Source organism: Aulonocara stuartgranti (assembly GCF_965226115.1).
Source record: "Aulonocara stuartgranti genome assembly, chromosome: 23".
NCBI lineage: Eukaryota > Metazoa > Chordata > Actinopteri > Cichliformes > Cichlidae > Aulonocara > Aulonocara stuartgranti.
The window spans coordinates 42,297,859-42,316,786 of record NC_138958.1 but is presented as its reverse complement, the minus strand read 5'-3'; the positions used below and the strand labels follow the sequence as shown (position 1 = coordinate 42,316,786).

The following is an 18,928-nucleotide window of genomic DNA, read 5'->3' as shown; positions in this document are numbered from 1 at the left end:
ACTGCCCGGGAATAACTACAGTCGTGAGACCTTGGAGCCATTTCTCGTAAAATCTAAAATGTTCTGACAGTTTTCCCTCAGAAGTCTGCACTCCCCATGCTGTCATGAGTAGCATACTGTATAATGCATGCACTCCAGCTGCATAAACATTATGAAAATACTAAGACATGTTTAAGTCTTGCCACTGGTGATCTATATGCAAGTCCAAAGAACGCCTGGCCTTAAAATTCCTTCACGTCGCTGATGTTTGTATTAGGAAGCACGTGCTCATCACTCTGTGCCATGGATGGTCTTGTCATGAGAGGACAAATGATATGTTGGATGACACGGATTTAACTTAAAACCTTCTAATAAACGATGAATGATTGAGTTTAGGAATGTGTCCCAGTAAAGGTGGACATTAAAGTTCTCCTTTTAGCTCATTCCTCTATCTCACTCTGGGATCAGAGCAAGACTCTACTAATGAAGACTTTCACAAAAGAAAAGGTCATGTCTGAAATGGGGACATTGTTTCTTATAGAAGATACCACTTTTTTTTCGTATACTTATATACTTCTCACTTAATTTTAACGGTTAAAATCACTTAAAGGCTGAATTATTAAACAGTGACTGTGCTGTTGAGACGTTGCATTTCCATATACCTCCTCGCAGAAGATCCCCGTGCAAGGCAGAAATACCACAGCACGTCTGAAACATTGAAGATACAGCTGGAACAATGGGAGGCTTGCCAGTTTGTGGATGCACTCGACACACACACAACAACGACGAGTGCACAGCGCTTCCGTCCCCCAAGGCGAGTGTAAGGGGTTCTTGAAAACCACTCTGCTTGAAGCTTGATCGCTGTTAGTGTGGGAGTGTGTGCGTGTGTGTTGCTCTGTGTGGGGTCAACTCAAAATGTTCAACTCGGACACACGCGCTCGAACACTTGAAAGATTACACACGCACGCAAGCAGAGAGAGAAAAGGAAAGCAGTGGTGCAGATCTTTGCAGCTGGCTGATTGGCCAAAGGGCTTCACTTTGAAGTTGTCTCAGAGAGCGAGGGAGGGAGGGAGGGAGGGAGAGACAGCAGGGGTGGTGGAAGGAACGAAGAAGGTAAAAACAGTGTGATAGAAGAAAAAAAAAAGGGAAGTAAAGCTCAAGGGTTCCTGCCCTCCCCAGAGAAAGACAGAAGACGGTCTTCAGTTCATCTTCTCCTTTCCAATTTGCTGTCATCTTTCACTTCTTCGCTCCTGCAGCCTCAGAGCATCTCTGCTGTCACCAAACGTCTCTCGCACACGATTAAAAATGTTTCATCCAGTCTTTTAACAAAGATGTGCGACTTACTCCAGGTGGTGGCGTCTGCTTTCAAACTAAATATTATGTCCCCTGAGAAGACTTCCTAATCTTTTTGCCCACAAACAGTAACTTGAAGTTGTCATCTAAACTGTGCTTTGGATTTCCATGCTCTAATTTCCTCACGGTAGCTCATTCACTCATAAATGTAATGGTTCCTAATTTCATGGCAGCATCTTTTATCTGTATTTTTTGCATAAGCAGGTTCTACGTGTGGTTACTTATTAGCTGTATATAAAAGATGGAAGTAGCCACCATAATGTGACCTATATTTGACTTTAGCATCAAAGCTACGATCATATTTCATTTATTTATTTATTTTTTAGAGGAAAATGTTGCTGCATGAGATGTTGGAGGACTTCGTGATCAGCTAATGCTAACAAGCAAGGTTAGCATGGTGCATTAAATGATATATGGGTGGATGACACAGACTGCTAATTAGTGCTAAGTAACATACAAATGACATACTAAAGCTTCACTCACCAAAACCGGAGAACAGACTTCTTGGACCATCTGCACCACAGAGCATATAACCGTGTTATGATGCTCCAAAAGGCATCAAAACCACAAACGCAGGCTGAGTTTACTCAGGAGAAATAGTGATGATGCTAAAGCTACTACTTTATGTTGTATACATTTATGGTTTTATCTTAATATGGGCATTTTACTTAGGAACTATGGAGACAGGCTGAGTTTTGGAAACATCCTCTAAGTGGCCATTAGACAAACTGGTGTTTTTCACATTTTTCAGCTGCGATGGTTAGCTTTTACACAGGGTTATCAATTCATATATGGAACATTACATCGCTAGATAGATACTTTATTGATCCCACGTGGGAAATCTCTGTGTTACAGATACGAAGGTTTCCAAATGATTGCTAAATTATAGATGCAGACAGATTGCCGACATGTTGCCATCAATCTGAATGAGCGTATCAATAAGCAGAACTCGAGGGGATTTAACTCAGCTGCTTGTATTCTGGTTATATAATATATGTTTCAGTCACCATATCACAAATGTTAAACCTGAAGTGAGAAGTATTGTGATAATATCACATCGCGAGGTGTCTGGTGATTCCCACCTCTAGCAACTACGTCACCATTTGTAGGGGAGTTCCTGAATTTCTCTTTCAGATCTGTGAGGTTCTGACTGGATTCTCAGTGTAAGCAGCCAATTTCTGTTTAACATGTATGCAGATAGAAATAGATTAGCAACAGACAGCCACACGTTTGTAATTTTCACTGATTTAACACAGTTAATCACTTTATTATCATTGTCCTTTCTCTAAAATTCTCCACCTTTTGTTATTGTTGACTTTCATCTTCCCTTCATCCTCTTTTTGGCAACTTTCCTTCTTCTGGTGATGCATACCTCCACGCCAACCCCCCAGCCGGCCCTGATACTGCCTCAGCTGCTCTCCACATTGTTTCCATTTCTATTTCTCTGCCTCACCCATTGCACTTTCCTCCTCCTCAGTCCACTTTACCACCTCTCTCACATTGTCTTCCTTGTTGCCTCCCTCCTTCCCTTTCTGACGCTCCTGTTTCTCCTGTCTCCTACTTCCCAGATCAAAGAAAGTTAAGTAGGCCAGTGGCTGTGGTGGGCGTCAAAGGGCTTAAGGTGTGTATCTGTGTGTGTGAGAGAGTATCTTTATCACCGCACATTTTTAGGGAATTTATGTTGCTCATTATTAACACTGTGTGGGAGGAGGATGTGTATTTATTTTGTGTAGAGGGATGTACAGAACACGGATGCTTACACATTTCTATAAATAGACAGCTACTTTGAGATTTCCAGGATAATTGCAAGGCCTTAATATTAATTTATTCGCTGGTATTTGTTCCCACTGTTATGAAAGTGAATAAGTGATCGAAAGACTAGACAACGGCTCTATTATTGATGAATTTCACTACAGTGCTTGGAAAATATTTTATCACCATTTAGCATTAAATTATGCACTTTGCATAAAGGCTGCTTTTAGGAGGTTTCATTAAATGAGACGGTGTCTTACAAAACAAATACAGCCTTAGGAGCAACACAAGTGAGAAAAAACCCACCTACGAGTAAAAGGGCGCAATTAGGGTGGAGGTTTAACATGAACTCTGTCATCCTGTGCTAAACAGAGGAGCAGCTGCTGGTTCTTTAGTGTTTTTTCGACTCTAAATTCACATGTAAAGTTTATCTCAAAGCATAAACTCAGGCCTCCTCAGCAAACACACAGTGACGTCCTCCAGGGTGACTGAAATGAAACTCTGCTGCTAAGTTTTAACAGCCGCTTTGAGCCCCTTCAGTCACCGCAGTGGCAGACGTACGCTTGAAATCAAGAGTTTTCTGTACAGGCAGCAATCAGAGTTATGTCTCACCTGCCATCTGATTGCCTGTTGTAAATCGCTCTCTAAGGGTCCTGTTCTGACCTCTTGCATTTTTGCCATTTCATCAAACTTGAGCATGAACTCCTGTTTCAAAATGATTCAGCTTTCACAACGAGAATCAGCTCTGGTAATAAGAGGTGGGTCTTCAGAATTTGAGACCAAATAGCAGGCGTCAGAGCCTTCAGCGTCCAAGCCAGGAGCATGCTCTTTGGGTTTTCTTCATCCTTGTTTATATTCACAGGGCTGTCCACAGTGAATCCATCCCGCAGGACAGATTTAATGTAGATCCTCTGCTGTAATGTTCTGAAGTAACTGAGGAAGGACATTTGACTGAGATGGCCAGAACTGTAGCGTGTGTCGGCACACAGCCCACTGAAAACAAAGGGCTTATTTTGGCCACACTAACACAGTCTTCCTTAGGGACTGCAGTTTCACTTGAAAAAGAGAAACCTGGATCCTAGTATGTTTCATAATTATCTAACATTATTCTAAAATCTTGCAATCAGACTTTTACAAACATCATAGCACAGAAAGCACCCTCCTGAAGATAACGGATACCAGCCTGAATACAGATTCAGGCAAACTGAGTACCCTGGTAATGTTAGCATGAATACTGTACATCCTAACACACCATCTGACAGGTTAGAAAATTTGATTGGGTCCTACAGGGCGATCGTGGCTCAAGAGTTGGGAGGCCGCCTTGTAATCGGAAGGTTGCCGGTTTGAGCCCCGGCTTGGACAGTCTCGGTCGTTGTGTCCTTGGGCAAGACACTTCACCCGTTGCCTACTGGTGGTGGTCAGAGGGCCCGGTGGCACCAGCGTCCGGCAGCCTCGCCTCTGTCAGTGCATCCCAGGGTGGCTGTGGCTACAATGTAGCTGCCATCACCCGTGTGTGAATGTGTGCGTGAATGGGTGGATGACTGGATATGTAAAGCGCTTTGGGGTCCTTAGGGACTAGTAAAGCGCTATACAAAATACAGACCATTTACCATTTACAGGGAGTGTTCATGCATGGTATACGATCATACTCTCAAGGTAGGGATTATTTATTCTGTCTCCATTGATGCTTATGAATCAGACAAAAACGTAACGCCATGTGGAGTCCAGCAGGGATCAATCCTTGGTCCCCTTTTGTTTGATCTTTTAGTGATACTTTCAGGTATACAAGGCAGGTTAACATATCTATGCAGATGATACCCTGATCTATCTGGCTCTCTACTAAATGATTCCTATTGATTCATTACATTTGTCTCTTGGGGCACTGAAGACTTCAACCTATGTGAAAAAACTTGGTATAATGATGGTTGACAACCTTAGTTTTGCTAACCATATTTTGGCTTTAGCTACATCTAGCTAAACTGATTAACTTAAGAAGTTATTATTTCATTTTTGTTCTTGGATTCGATCGTGTAAAGCTTGTTGACTGTAATGTTTAAAAACAGGCTATATAATTTATATAAACGCCTTTCATAGCCTAACCACATGGTCTACTCGCCAGATTTGGCTCCATATTACTTTAGCCTCTTCTCTAAAGAGAAAACAACTTTGGACATGCAGTGCGCATCGCAGACATACAGTACAAGGGTTAGAACAAGAGAAACCTACAACCAGCAGCCATTGTAAAAGTGTTGCAGGCTGCCCAATGACGCAACCTTGAAGGGGAGATCGTCAGAAAACCACTTCAGATAGAGGAGGGTGGAAATTTTGGAAAACTCACCATTTTCCAGGAAGTTTATCCTGATTTTATTTGATTCTGAGCTGCTGGCTTTAGTCCAAGCCTGTCCCGGCTGCTGTTTCGTCCATGCAGTGACGTCACACCAGTAGTAACCTCTGTCGGACAGCTGGACACCTGCCAGGCGAAACCGAAACTCTGCCGCACCCGACTTGGTCAGAACCAGATTGTCTCTGAGTAAGCAGTCAAAAGAAATTGTTTTATATGTCTCAATATAAAACAAGAAACTGCAGTTTGTTACTTAAATGTGTTCATGTGTACCTCCTGTTTGGGTCTGTGGCTCCTCCGTGCTGTACGACATTGTCCGGGCTGAGAGTCATGATGGTCCTCACGGTGCTGTCCAAGCTGTCCTGAGACTGGATGAGCACAGAGTACCCCGCATCACCAATGTTCTGAGTGGTGACACTGCAGCCCAATTCAAAGGTAGAGCCTCCTACTGATGCCTCACGGATGCGTTTAGCCACCACATTCACAATCGGACCTGGAAATAGAAGCGGCCGTTCAATCATTTAGTTCTAAGAAGAGCGTCATTCAAACCATCACAGACAGGGGGAAGTCCCCACCATTGACAGGGGTCAACGGGAAGTGATAAGTACTTAGACTATGAACTGTGACTCATTCAAAGCAGACCCATACACACATACACGCGCAGCACACTGCAATTACATCACAGCCCAATCAGCTAAATTATGGTCACCAAGTTCAACATGTAGATCTCAAATAGGGAGGAAGTGAATGTCTGTGTGTGTGTGTGTGTGTGTGTGTGTGTGTGTGTGTGTGTGTGTGTGTGCACTGTGACAGTGAAGCTGAGACAAAAGGAGGTCTGTTGTGGGATTCTTCTGTAAAGTCTATAAACGATATGGACACATTAACATTTATTCATGAAACTCAGCAGTGAAGCTACTGTGGCAGCCTGGCAGTGCATGAGTAGTTTTCTGAATCACGAATCTGAGTTTGGATTTTCTGTATTTCTTCCAAAAACACCTCATTAAGTATCTCACTGACCGGGCACATTTGTGCACGCACACAGGCAGGTATACTGTTAATTTTGCCAAAACACTGATACAAAGCTCAGTTTTTTTATCTGCATGTGACACAGAATCACATCCACAAAAGTGGAAGTCTCAGTTACAGAAAAGAAACTCGTTTCTGCTACTTTCATATGTTTTTGGTAAGTCACACTGAATTAAAAGGCAATTTGTTGTAATAATTTTGAGGCTGGTAAGCCTCGACTATATCACAACGGTTTATGATTCTTTTGTAATAGATGCGGCACAGCAATTTCTCCACATTCTTTTAATTAAAAATAATAACATTAGCCCCACTGACCAGCAGATAAAAGCTAGAAAGAATAAAGATCTACATGCTTTTTCTGATTACTAATGCCAGTGAATCAAGAATCTAAGTCATAATAAAAGCTTTCTTACGCTTGGTGTCCCATCGCACAGTCAGCGGCGAGCTTCTGTTCTCAGAGGTCTTCACCATGTCTCCCTGGCTGTTGACGCTCCAAGCAGACACACTGCAAACATACTGGCCCATGTCGATCTCCTGCAGAGCGAAAATGAATGCCCATTAATGCCTCCGAGTTCCTTTATCGACACCTGACTGCCATTTACTCTTTCCATCACTTTATACTCATTTAACCACAATTTAGCCTCATAGCACTTCATCGTTTTCAGGATTCCAATAAGACTTTAAAATTATTGCAGGGCAACGTTTAGCTGCACAGCATGTAAAACTGTACCTGTGTGCGGAGGATTCGCAGCTTGAACGTGTTGGGCTGGACTCTGCTCAGCGTTAACGCACCGCTCTTCATCCTTTCCATATAAATCGACCCCGGAAGCAGGTTGCCATTAGCATCCAAGGAACCAATGGGATGTGAGGTCTGAGGATCGCCCCCTAACCCTGCCGGTATCAGAACAATTTAAAAATTGAGTGATTCTGTGGAAAAACTTCTCTAAAGTAAATCTGAATTAAACATACCAGGAAGCGATGTGTGCTCCCAGCTGACGCCCAGTCGGCCTCCAAGAGGTAAGTTGGCAATGTTGGTGACGCGACAGGCGAGTTCTGTTGGCTCAGCTGTCGTCTGGGGGTTGACTTCAGCCACGAGGGTCAGCGTGAAGTTCGGCTCTGTGGTGAAAAAGCGAGGCAGCATAAAATTAAACTGGGTGTCAGTACGGAATAGAAAACTTTAAATGAGGTTGGGTGGTCTGATAACTCTGGTCCTTTTGGGTTTTAAACTCATTTGCAGTACTTTTTACCCAATTAATTTTTTATCAGTTTGAACTGCCATGCTTTCAATTTAACCTCAGGAAAGGCACAAGGAAAGAACCACAGCTTTATGGCAGCAGACTATAAGAAATAAGCAACTGCAAATGTGAAGTTCCATCCAAGCATCATTCAACCTGAACAAAAGCCTAGCCCATAAAGAAACAGATAAACCTGACTGGCCTGCACAGAGCTCTTGTGCTCATTTTAAAATATACACAAGCTTCTATGTCCATTACTTTAAAAAATATAGCTTCTTGAAATTGGATGATTCTTTTTGATGCACCCTGGTGAGATTGTGTTTTTAGTAGCATTTGCATGTTTATCATTCTGTCTGTAAACGGGATAGCTCGAGAAGGTTTTACTGAATTCTGATAAAACTTGGTGTAAAATGGGACCACGTTAATAATCCATTAAAATTTGGCATCCATCCACCAAGGTCTTAAAGGTCAACTTCATGATTTATTACCTGAAAACTGACAAAAAAAAAAAAGCCTCAAAACTTAGAGACGTGATGTGGTATACATCGTCAAAGTGATAACAGAGCTATTTAAAACTGAAAACACAATACTATTGCCTTTAAAGTAAACGCTGTTCGGACAGTGAGCTGACTTTGCAGAGGTTTGCGCTTCTTGTTATATAAAATATATCCTGTCCTTGTTTTAAACTCGATACATAAAGTATGGTCGACTGAAAAGAAGCCTCAAGCCCAGATGCCCAGATGGTGCAACTGGCATAATTAAGTGGTCAGACTTAGAATGGCAATTAAGTTTACCGGCAAACAGCCTAGAAGGCGGCAGATTAATGGCCATGACCACATAACATACATCTAAGTGTACACATACAAAATCTACAGCAGGAGACGGGCTACGTGGAGTTTTTAATTATCCTCGTTGTCAGCAGGGTTGAAATGAGCACTTCTTTTAAGAAGAGAATCAGAACCCTGACGGCTGAACAGCTCCTCGATGATAATGCCAGAAATTGAGTTACTGTGCTGCCTCGAGAGACATTATTCCCAACCCAGCCGGGTATTGCTTTCATCAGTCAGTCCTAGGTCACATTAACAGTCTGACATCACCAGACACATGCAAAGTGAATCCTCCTTTTTTTTCTCTTTTAGGTGATTTCTTCCTTAAATAGAGTTAGGTGACTGAGCCAGATGACAGAAATAGAGCAGAAATAACACCGTTAACTGTGTGAGATGAGGTGGGTATCAAAGCATTAATAGTGTGTGTGTAGGTGGGGAGGCAGGTCCTCTCAGTCAGGCATCCAGATTGCACCTTTACGCGTCAGTGAACAGGAAACACACAACAAGATTTCCACCTGCTTAACCGTGAGAAATCACACACACACACAGTATATAAAAGTAGTTCCTGATACATCCCAAAGTGTGCCAGCATACCAATAGATGCCACTATACCACACACACAGACACACACAGACACACAAACACGCAGCCAAAAATGTAAGAAATCAAGTGCATGGGCTTGGGTGTGTTTGGCAAAGGAGTTGGTTTGCATGATGTCAGCTGGACGTCATACGCACACACACACTGACTCATGCACTGTCACCATCTGGTGTGAAACACACACACACTTTGATCAATGAGAACGTGTGAAGCTCCTCTGCCAATTAGCCACGCTCCACGCTCTCTCCCACACCGAAATGTTGCCTTATTTAGTCGAGTAACATGACCACTCGTCGCCAGTTCAGGGGCTCCGATACTGTACAGCAGCTTGTGACACAAGGCTTTAAACGCAGTAGGTATACACTGAGCAGCCACAACATTAACACCACTGACAGATATAGTGGATGATATTGATCCACAGTGAAATGTTTGCTTGTGGCATTTCACTGGCCAGTACTCTGACAAAGCACCCCATCATGTGCCAAACACCTAAAAATAATAGCACACCTAGAACAATCACCCATGCCGATGGCACAGATACCAAGGAGAAAGCATGCCGCCACACTGCAAAGATGGCTCAGGACCACGACGGCAAGTTAGAAACCCGACCTCCAAACTTCAAACTCTTCAGTTTTTATTATCTAATGGATGCGCCTCGACACACCCAAACCGTAAAGCGGGAATATCGAACTTAAGGCCCAGGAGTCACAATCGGACTACAAAAGACACCAATCCAGCCCGATGAATGCCTTTGGAGAATATGAAGGACATATTTTGGACTTGTAGCATTATTTTCATTAGTTTTACAGCTTTTTCTGTTTAAGCCCACAGAGCCACGCTGACAGATTTCTTTCATTTACTGCAACAATTAAGATTTCCTCAGACTTCTAAAACATGGCTGAAACTCATGCTTCAGCTAAGGAAACATCCAGCCATCCATCTATTTTCTTACCCACTATTCAAACTTAGTTTCCCCTTGGAGGTACTGAAGCCTATCCAAAAGGCGGGGTTCACAAGTCCATCACAGGGCTGAGGGGATATCAGTTTCCTACTCCGCTGACTATATAAGTAATGCAAACTAATTTAATCAATAGTCTTAAAACACTGTGGTTAAACCACTAACTCTCCGTGTCATCTCACCCACATGACAAAAATTGCCCAACAACAGTTTTCCAACTATGAAAAAGCTTTAAATATGGAAAACCGATGCAGTGTGCATGAAACTGAGCATCAATTCACAGTCATCCTGCAGTTTGTTTCAATGCAAGAAGAGCAAAGAAAAAATAGATTTCATGTTAAAGAGGCTTTTCACACTTCTGACCTGAAGTCATGTCCTCAAAGCTGAGTCTGACTGGCAGCCTAAATTGCTCCTTTCTGTTATCCTGCGTTCTGCAGAGTTAAGCAGGGAAGAAAATTGTGTAAAACAAGCTTTAAGAAGAAGAAAATGGCTCCATTAGTGTGTGGATCTGGGAGGCAGAGCGAGGAAAAATAGGTCATTGTCAATAACACAACAAACTGCTTTCATCACACAGCATGTGTTCACATCGAGAAGTTACTCTTTGGATTTCAGTGAGAGCAACGGTGACAGATTCACAAACCACTAAGTGCTGTTTTTTTATTTTATTTTACACATCAATTGTTATTTTTCAGCTCACATAAAACTAACAACTGATTTTAATATGAACAAATAGATTCATTTTTATTAGTAGAGCTATCAGCCATAACATTACTGACGGACAAAGTAAATTCACTGAGACCAGGAGCTGTGGGACAGCAGTATCCTTCAGTGGGACAAATGACCACCGTACTAAAAAACCTCCCCAGGAACAGATCAAGGAACATGACAGTCAAGCCCAGACACAGGTAACTGCTTGGGCCCTTTGCTCATAACGAGGCTCTTACTCGGGGGCTGTACATAGCTTTAGTTTTAGCCAGGTGACAGTAACTGAAAGGTCTGATTAGGTCTGTTACGGATGTTTTCGTGGTCCCCCCTTTGCAGTTGGCTTTGACTAACTTTGTGTCTTCACTCACAGTGAGGAGAATCCAGCAGAATCATCTCTAGAACTGACCGAACGATTTCCCAGGAAAGGATCAGACATTTCTCCTACCTGCCCTGAAATCTTCACATCCTGCTGCTTTCAGAAAGCAACAAACATCTTTAAGGACTCGCTCACTGCTCACCATCTTTTTGAACTTCTGCCGTTGGGCAGACGATACAGGACATTAAGAACGCACATGACTAGACTTCAGAACATTTTTTGTAATATTTACATGTTTTATCTACCTTCTTATAAATTTCTATTTTTATCTATACTATGAGGAGATCCTGTGTTGAGCAGCAGTTTCCTGTCTAATTTATTGTACAACACAAATAAAGGAGCCTTAGATCTTGATTTGCGACAGGAGAATGCAGAGACCAAAAACATGAGCACAAAAAAGACTTAAGAGATACAATATGCTGTAAACTTTGTTCTCACATCTTAAACTGTAATATGGCTTTAAGTCCCTCTCTTAAGGTGGCTCCTGCGTCTAAGTTTAGACTTAACGTTATATGTGTGATGTCGAGGAATCAGGTGGGAGCCAGCACAGAGATTCACCTCCAGTTAACGCACAAGCATATAGTGTTACAGGCTGTTACAAAGTTTTCAGTTTGTGAAAATGTATCCGAGAATCCATTAAAGTGAAGCTTTGCTCAAACAAGGAAGTGCAGCCATCAGCAGAGGTTTCATTGGAGCTCAGAAGTGCTGCGTGTTGTTCTTTCGATGAGCTGGGCTTTAACTGGAATGCGTCTGGTCACCGTTTCCTGCTTCAGCTCAGTTACAGGTGGGCCGTGAGCCACGATAAAGCCGCGGTGACTAGCGGAGGTTAGCTGGGGAAGTTTGGCGGTGACTGTGCCATTAAGCTGGGCAGCGGCGTTAAACTCTCAACCAGAGCAGATTCAGCAGTTTCACCGAACGGGAGTGTTTCTATGATGTCAAAACAACCAGAGGCATGTGAGTCGCCCTTGTTGCGCTGGAGCGTGCGCACACAGTGTGTGTGTGTGTGTGTGTGTGTGTGTGTGTGTGTGTGTGTGTGTGTGTGTGTGTGTGTGTGTGTGTGAGAGAGAGAGACAGGAAAAGCAGATATGAACGGGGGGGGGGGGACCACTTGAGCCATTCCCTCCTTCTGTCAACACAGCGCACTTCTCCCAGGACGGAGGGAAAATGCGGGCTGACACTGAACAGATGTGCTTTTGATATCACGTTTACAGCTCAAACAACTACTAATCTAATGTCGGATAAGACACTTGTATTAAGACACTGAATCTCTAAGAGGGCTTACATTACTTTGGACAAATACACCTCAAACTGATGGCGAGGTGAAAATCATGCCAGGGCACAATAAACCTGCAGGGGTTCAGAGAATGAACATTCAAGCTCTGCAGCTAGAAAGACAGACACTTAACTCTATAGATGCTAAACATCACAAAACCACAGAGTGGAGCTTTTTGCATCCCGTGGCCATGCACAACCTCCTTAATTTAGCTGCTTATCATTTTACTGAAGGATAAATTTTCACTGAGTGTAGGAAACTGCCGGAAAGCAGCAGGAAGCATCTTAAACACTTTCCTTAGGGGAGAAAAAGTCATACAGTTAATCCTGTACGAAACAAAGTTTACCAAGCTTATTCACGCAACCCTTACACACAAAGTAGAGACTAATTACAGTTTTCAGATCCTTAAAATGAATCTGGAACATTACTCGTTTAAAATTACTTACTTTTTCTCCAATTTAAACATATGCTGGAAACAACTGGGGATTTAGTGTCTTGCTTATCAGCTTCAACATGTGGGCAGGAATTAAAACCACCATCCCCAAGAATGATAGCCAACCCTACTTCCCTAAGCTACGGACACCCACAACACAAACACTCGGCAGCATCAACACGGTTTGAGGAAACACAACGTCCTCTTTATTTGCATTTCTTTTTTCCAAATGAATCACATACATGTTTTAATTCCTGCAATTTTACAATAAAGTTAAACGTTAAAGGAAAATTTGAAAAAGATTGGCAGAGGACAGCCTGCTTTAAAAAAATCCATGGAAATTGATAGAACATCGACCAAGAGCTAATTATTTAATCAGGTTTCTGGCGTGATGTCAGGTGTCCAGCGTGTTGAATGTCATGCAACCTCTGGTCACGATGAAAAAAAAAAAAGGTGTGTATTCCCTGACTGGCTGGTGAGTTCGTTCCTGGAGTTTGTCGGCAGTCGCTAGGTAAAACTAATCGGAAAGAAGGCGGTGCACCAACAAAACTCATTGTGGTTTCTTTGGTTGCTAGGAAATTGCTGTAGTTTATGCAGACTTGTTTGAAAACACTATTTGCTATACTAGTAGTAGTAGTACAAGTTGGTCCAAGTGCTAACGCAAACACATCTGAAAATATTTCACTTTTTATCTTTAATCTGTTGCACTTTCAATAGCAACCAGTGTGTAACAAGTGAGAGTTTATAGACAAGTCCAGGCATGTAATTCCTTGCAAACTGTGGGCAGCTGTGGCAGACTGAAAGCAACAAAAGCAGTTGTAGGATTTCGGCCAGCTGATCGCAGATACACATAGGTGCCAGGGGTTCACTGACTAGTCTTGAGCCTTTTGTGACTGGGACACACCTAGTTGGGAGTGGCTGGAGCTTAAGTGGTATAAGGTTGGTGGTTCCTTTCATCGCCGCTCCAGTCCCCAGTTTAAATGCCTTGCATACCTAAATATCCGTGGGCAAGATACTGAACCGCAAGTATGAATGTGTGTGAATGTCAGATAGAAAGCAATGCCTGTGTGAGTGGGGCGTGTTATAAATGTTGTATAAGGCAAGGCAAGTTTATTTGTATAGCACAATTCAACAACAAGGTGATTCAAAGTGCTTTACAGAGACATTAGAAACAAGAACAAATAAAAAGCATGAAGTGCTTTTCATGCTCAAGTAGAGCACCAGTTCATCCATCAACTTCAGCAATCGACTATCCAGCAATTGCAATTAACCTGGCAAACACTCGCCAACCGGTCAGTGAATGCTCATTTTTCCCCTCACAACTGGTGGATGGCAGATGCTCCATGCACATGTGGTCTGGCCCTTTTTCACTTGACTCTGCCACCATGATTGTCACACAGCCAAGTGGCGGACAAGTTAACAGTCACGTGTCTGCAAAACCTCAAAATACACAACCTTGCAAATTAATGCACAGAATCAGTAGGTGAGGGAGATTTTAGAGCTTCTTTGAGAGCTAGTGAGGAGTCAGTTTGGTTGTTGTTGTTAGCAAAGGGTTAAACAACTCTTTCCAAATCTTACAAAAACGTTCATGACAACTATGGAAGGTAACTACTTTCAATAAAACTTGGTTATCAGATAGACAATTTATCATTGGCACATCTAAAGCACATCCATCTTTTATTGCAAGTAGATCCTATAGCACAGGCCTGATCTCTTGCAAATCTTATAAGAATGAAGCTGCCTTACACGGTAATTACAACAAATGAGGCTCCAGTATTTTACAAGCTAACAATGATGTATTAATGCAGCTTCACAGGAATCCCGTGTGCAAAGTATTGCCTGTTCCTACATTCAGCACACACAGAGAAAGATACTCGAATCCAGAATCCTCGTTTCCAGCAGTTTCTCTTTTAATCTGCGTTTTGTTGCTGGAAGAAGATCTGCCCCTTTAGCTGCTAAATGCTCCGGTATGTTTATCAGCTGGTTGATAACAGCTTGTTTGGTGCCAGTACAGTTGGATGATCAGAGCTTTTTCCATTGCAAATGACACCACCTGACATTCACATCTCAGCCGGAAGGCTGAGCCTCTCCATCCTGTCTGCAGAGAGGTCTCACTGTCTCCTCTCAGTCATACATCCAATTGAGTGGGTCTGTGACCTCCCCCAAGTGGTTCAACTACCTCCACTGACTCCTCTCAGTGTGGAGTGGCAGCTGAAACACACAGAGGTTCACACATAATACTGAATTCCTCATTGTGCCGTGGCACGAGGCCAGGCAGGCAGCAGAGAAATGAGATTTCAGCTGCTCATTTTCTGTCCTGTGCTCAGAGACTGACTGCAGAAGAAGAAGAAAAAAAAAGATCAAGTGGTTAACGAACAGCTCACATCTCTGTTCTCCAACACCAGAGATGTGTGAGTGCTAATCTTTATTTTGAGATCACAACCCAATAACGCCCAATCATCCCTCATTAAATCGCAATGAACAAAGCTTTTTTTTCATGATGCAAGTGCGTGCAGGAAAACCACAACAGCTCGACTGTTTGGCTTATTGCAATAAAATGCTGGGAAAAGCATAGACATCTTCCATTTACCCTCTATGTGAGAAATCCACTGGCTCAAGCTCAAGATGGAGATAAAAATCAAAACTAGTGACAAGAATCAAAGCTCTGAGCTGCTCCTTTAGTTCAGCTTGAGATCAGATGCCTTTGACTCATATGCATATACTGGATTTTCCATGTATGCATGCAGCCAGTACATGTTGCTCTACCGGATTTTTGCTACAAATTGACAGCAAACAGCCACACACGACTAGAGCCACCTGTCTTTGCTCCTCCCAACAGTGTCATATGACACTGTATAAAGGGTGAACATGTTCCTTTAGCTATAGGATCCGTGAGGCGCACTGTAAGGGTTACATGAAGACTACTAAAACCCTTTTTGTAGCAGAAATTTACTGATAATGTTTTTTAGTCTACTCTTTCATCTTTATATTGATTCTTCCACTAAAAGAGGTGATATGAAGCAAAGAGGTCAAGCAGACACGTTACTGCACAGGACTGACCAAACTGTCTCAGTTTCATGGCGTATACGTGCCACAGCTGTGTGCACAAACCCTTTGAGTTTACCTTCAAATGAAGTGGTTTAGATAATCTGGAAACAGCAGCTTAGAGACCAAAATGATTCACAGATTCAAAGCGAATGTGCACAGGTCCGTATCTGCGTGGTACGCAGACATGACTGCTGCGCATATTCATAAAATACACAAAATTGAATACTTTGCATGAACTACAAGATGTCTTTTTTCCAGTAAAGTGGCTCTACTGACAGTAACTCCAGCTGACACGACAACGCGCGCACACATAGGGGAAGTGTAGCCAAGGGTGAGACAAATTACACCCTCTTTAACTCCGTGTGTATCTGTGTGTGTGTCTGTGCGTGTTCCTGCCGTGGGGAAACTCCTAAACAAGTTCTCCAACTCTGTTTTTTTTTTTTTTTTTTTTGCACTTCGTGGTAGGGTGAGCCTGTAGCAAAGCATCGTGGGAAGAAGGGGCAATCCTCAAGGCCGCACATCAGTTGAATAGGAGCTGACTGGCTGACAACACACAGAGAGACACACCAACGTGCACGCACAAAAAAAACTTGAGAGGAACGGGTTTGGAATATATGAGCTTCTGTATAGTCAATTAGAAATGTTAGTGTGTGTGTTTCAGCAGACGCAGTATGAAGGAATGTTTACCCCCAGGCCAGCATGTAAGAGTTCCACCAGTGAGAACCGCCTCATACCCTCAGTATGTGGGACACACAAACACACTGAAGACAGTGTTTGAAGCGTGCGTGTGCATGTGGCACTTACTTCTCCAGAGAGCGCCTTCAACAAACCTACTTTCATTCTCATACACTTGTAAACCACTCAGCAGACACACACATGCAGAGGAAGCATGCAGATAAATCTGAGTGCTATCACACACACGTAAACACAAACACATGCAAACGGTTAAGTTGGAAAGTGAGACGATGTCCTTGATGGTGCCGTTCGATACTGTGCCCTTATGCGGGCTGACTTTGATATGCGTGTGCCCGCAAAGCTTTGCTGATATTTGCAGATGTAACACGGATCCTCCGGGCTTGAGGAATCTTTTGAGTTTGGAAAAGAGATGGCTGTTGGTTTAACTAAAGGCTGCCTTTGACATACTTTACAGGATGTCCTGCAGCTAGCAGAGGCGCACTGTACCGTCCACTGAGACTGACCGGCTGTCGTTTAGATATATTGTAGTTTAATAGCTGGACCACACCATAAGACTGCTCACTATGTGTTTTACACTAAATACATATAAAGAAATCCTGCTAAACTGCTCCATGTGCATGTACATTAGACCTGCCTTCGTCTAAACAAAGCCATTAGCTGTTTTTTAACATGCTGGACGTCGCCAGCTCTGATCACTTGCTCGCACCGTCGACTCAGGCCAACCTTTGACAATAACTTCTCTTTAAAACAAAGATGTGCCCGGTGCTGAACATGTGTAGCTGGAACAAATCTGCCTGTTTGCTTTTTGTTTTCGTAACAGTACAATTTGTCTAAAGATTTTGAAGAAGGAGGGCACTGCAATCGGGAGGGGGGGTGCTCAGTGGTTCCAAAGCAAACAACAGGCACCCTGCGCCTTTATAATTCATGCGCGGCTAGAGTAAACAGGAACAACACACATTCAAAGTCACATTCTGAAGCCGGGCTGGTTGATATACTGTTAGATTTTACGCTAACAGTAATGACACCCTGTAGCTTTTATTATCCAGCTTCTGCACATTGTTAGCAAAGCTAAATGAACCTGCTTCTCCAGTTGTTTAAAGCACACCAGGATATGGATTCCACATTCTCTCTCTGATCCACACGCTGGATACGGGAAAGGAAAGCCCAGCTAAATTCTCCAAAGGCCGGCTATAAAACTGGGTGCAAACCAAGAAGTGATAAAGCAAAGGTGGCTGTTAACGCTGAGTCACCCATGGAGCACTAGCTGACTACTTCTTTTCACTCTCTTTGCATTCATTAGTAATTATTAATCTCTGGCTCTCTTTCACAGTGTGTCTTTTGTCACGTCTCCCTCCCGTCATCTCCAACCAGTCGCAGCAGATGGCCCCGCCCCTCCCTGAGCCTGGTTCTGCTGGACGTTTCTTCCTGTTAAAAGGGAGTTTTCCCTTCCCACTGTCACCAAGTGCTTGCTCATAGGGGGTCGTCTGATTGTTGGGGGTTTTCCCTCCATTATTGTAGGGCCTTTTCCTTACAGTATAAAGCACCTTGAGGGGACCGTTGTTCTGATTTGGAGCTGTGTCTACAAATCGGGCAAGTAGACTGAAGAATCCAGCAACAGCATGAACCTCTTGTGGCAAATCCATCGCAATGTTCAGGGATTTATGGGTTATTAACTTGTTAGTTGAACGTCCAGTAAATGCTGAAATGTTTCCGATTTCCTTTTGATGTAAGTATTTTCTGGCAACCACGTCCCCCAAACTCCGTAGAGGGATTATGGGACTACGAGGTGCTTTTGATCCTTGCTGACAATATTACAGCCAAGAAGCACCAAAGCAAACTGGACTCCATGAATATCATTAAGGGTTTTATGCTTTTATGCTCTCCGAAAACGAAATGGGGACAAAAAGACTAATTGCCTTATTCCTGAAATAAACCAACACTTGGGCTTTTCCAACTTTTAGCCAGTCGATCTGCCAAAGCACTTCCTGGGAATTCCCCAAACCATTAAATATAGTACAGTAGATGAAATAAGAGCGCTTATGTAACAAATTTTTATTTATTCATTATAGTCTGTTTCTTTCATTGAGATCTGGGATTTGGGGAATTTGTGAGAAATTCAGCTGTTCTTATGATCAGTTATAACAGGACTTTTACATCAGTATTGAATACCGGAGACGCCACAATAGAGCAGGATGGCTTGGTTAACAAACCAAAGATTTAGCCATTGGTGTAGATGTTAATACACTAAACTTTCTTTTGGCTGATCCCTCAGTTCCCAAGAGGCAAAGATTTTACATCTTCCTGACGCGCCCATTGCTTCTTACCC

The 18,928-nt window shown here is 42.9% G+C and overlaps 1 protein-coding gene across 1 annotated transcript in view; it reads right to left on the bottom strand.

Moving 5' to 3' along the window:
* The window catches only part of ptgfrnb (prostaglandin F2 receptor inhibitor b), a 78,005-nt gene that overhangs the window by 31,246 nt on the left and 27,831 nt on the right, over positions 1-18,928 (bottom strand). Inside the window, exons 6-10 of the mRNA XM_082523448.1 lie at positions 7,421-7,567; positions 7,182-7,342; positions 6,865-6,985; positions 5,699-5,918; positions 5,423-5,610 (exon numbers count right to left, since the gene is read on the bottom strand). Of these exons, the coding sequence (XP_082379574.1) occupies positions 5,423-5,610; positions 5,699-5,918; positions 6,865-6,985; positions 7,182-7,342; positions 7,421-7,567 (837 nt within the window). The remainder of the gene's footprint in view (positions 1-5,422; positions 5,611-5,698; positions 5,919-6,864; positions 6,986-7,181; positions 7,343-7,420; positions 7,568-18,928) is intronic.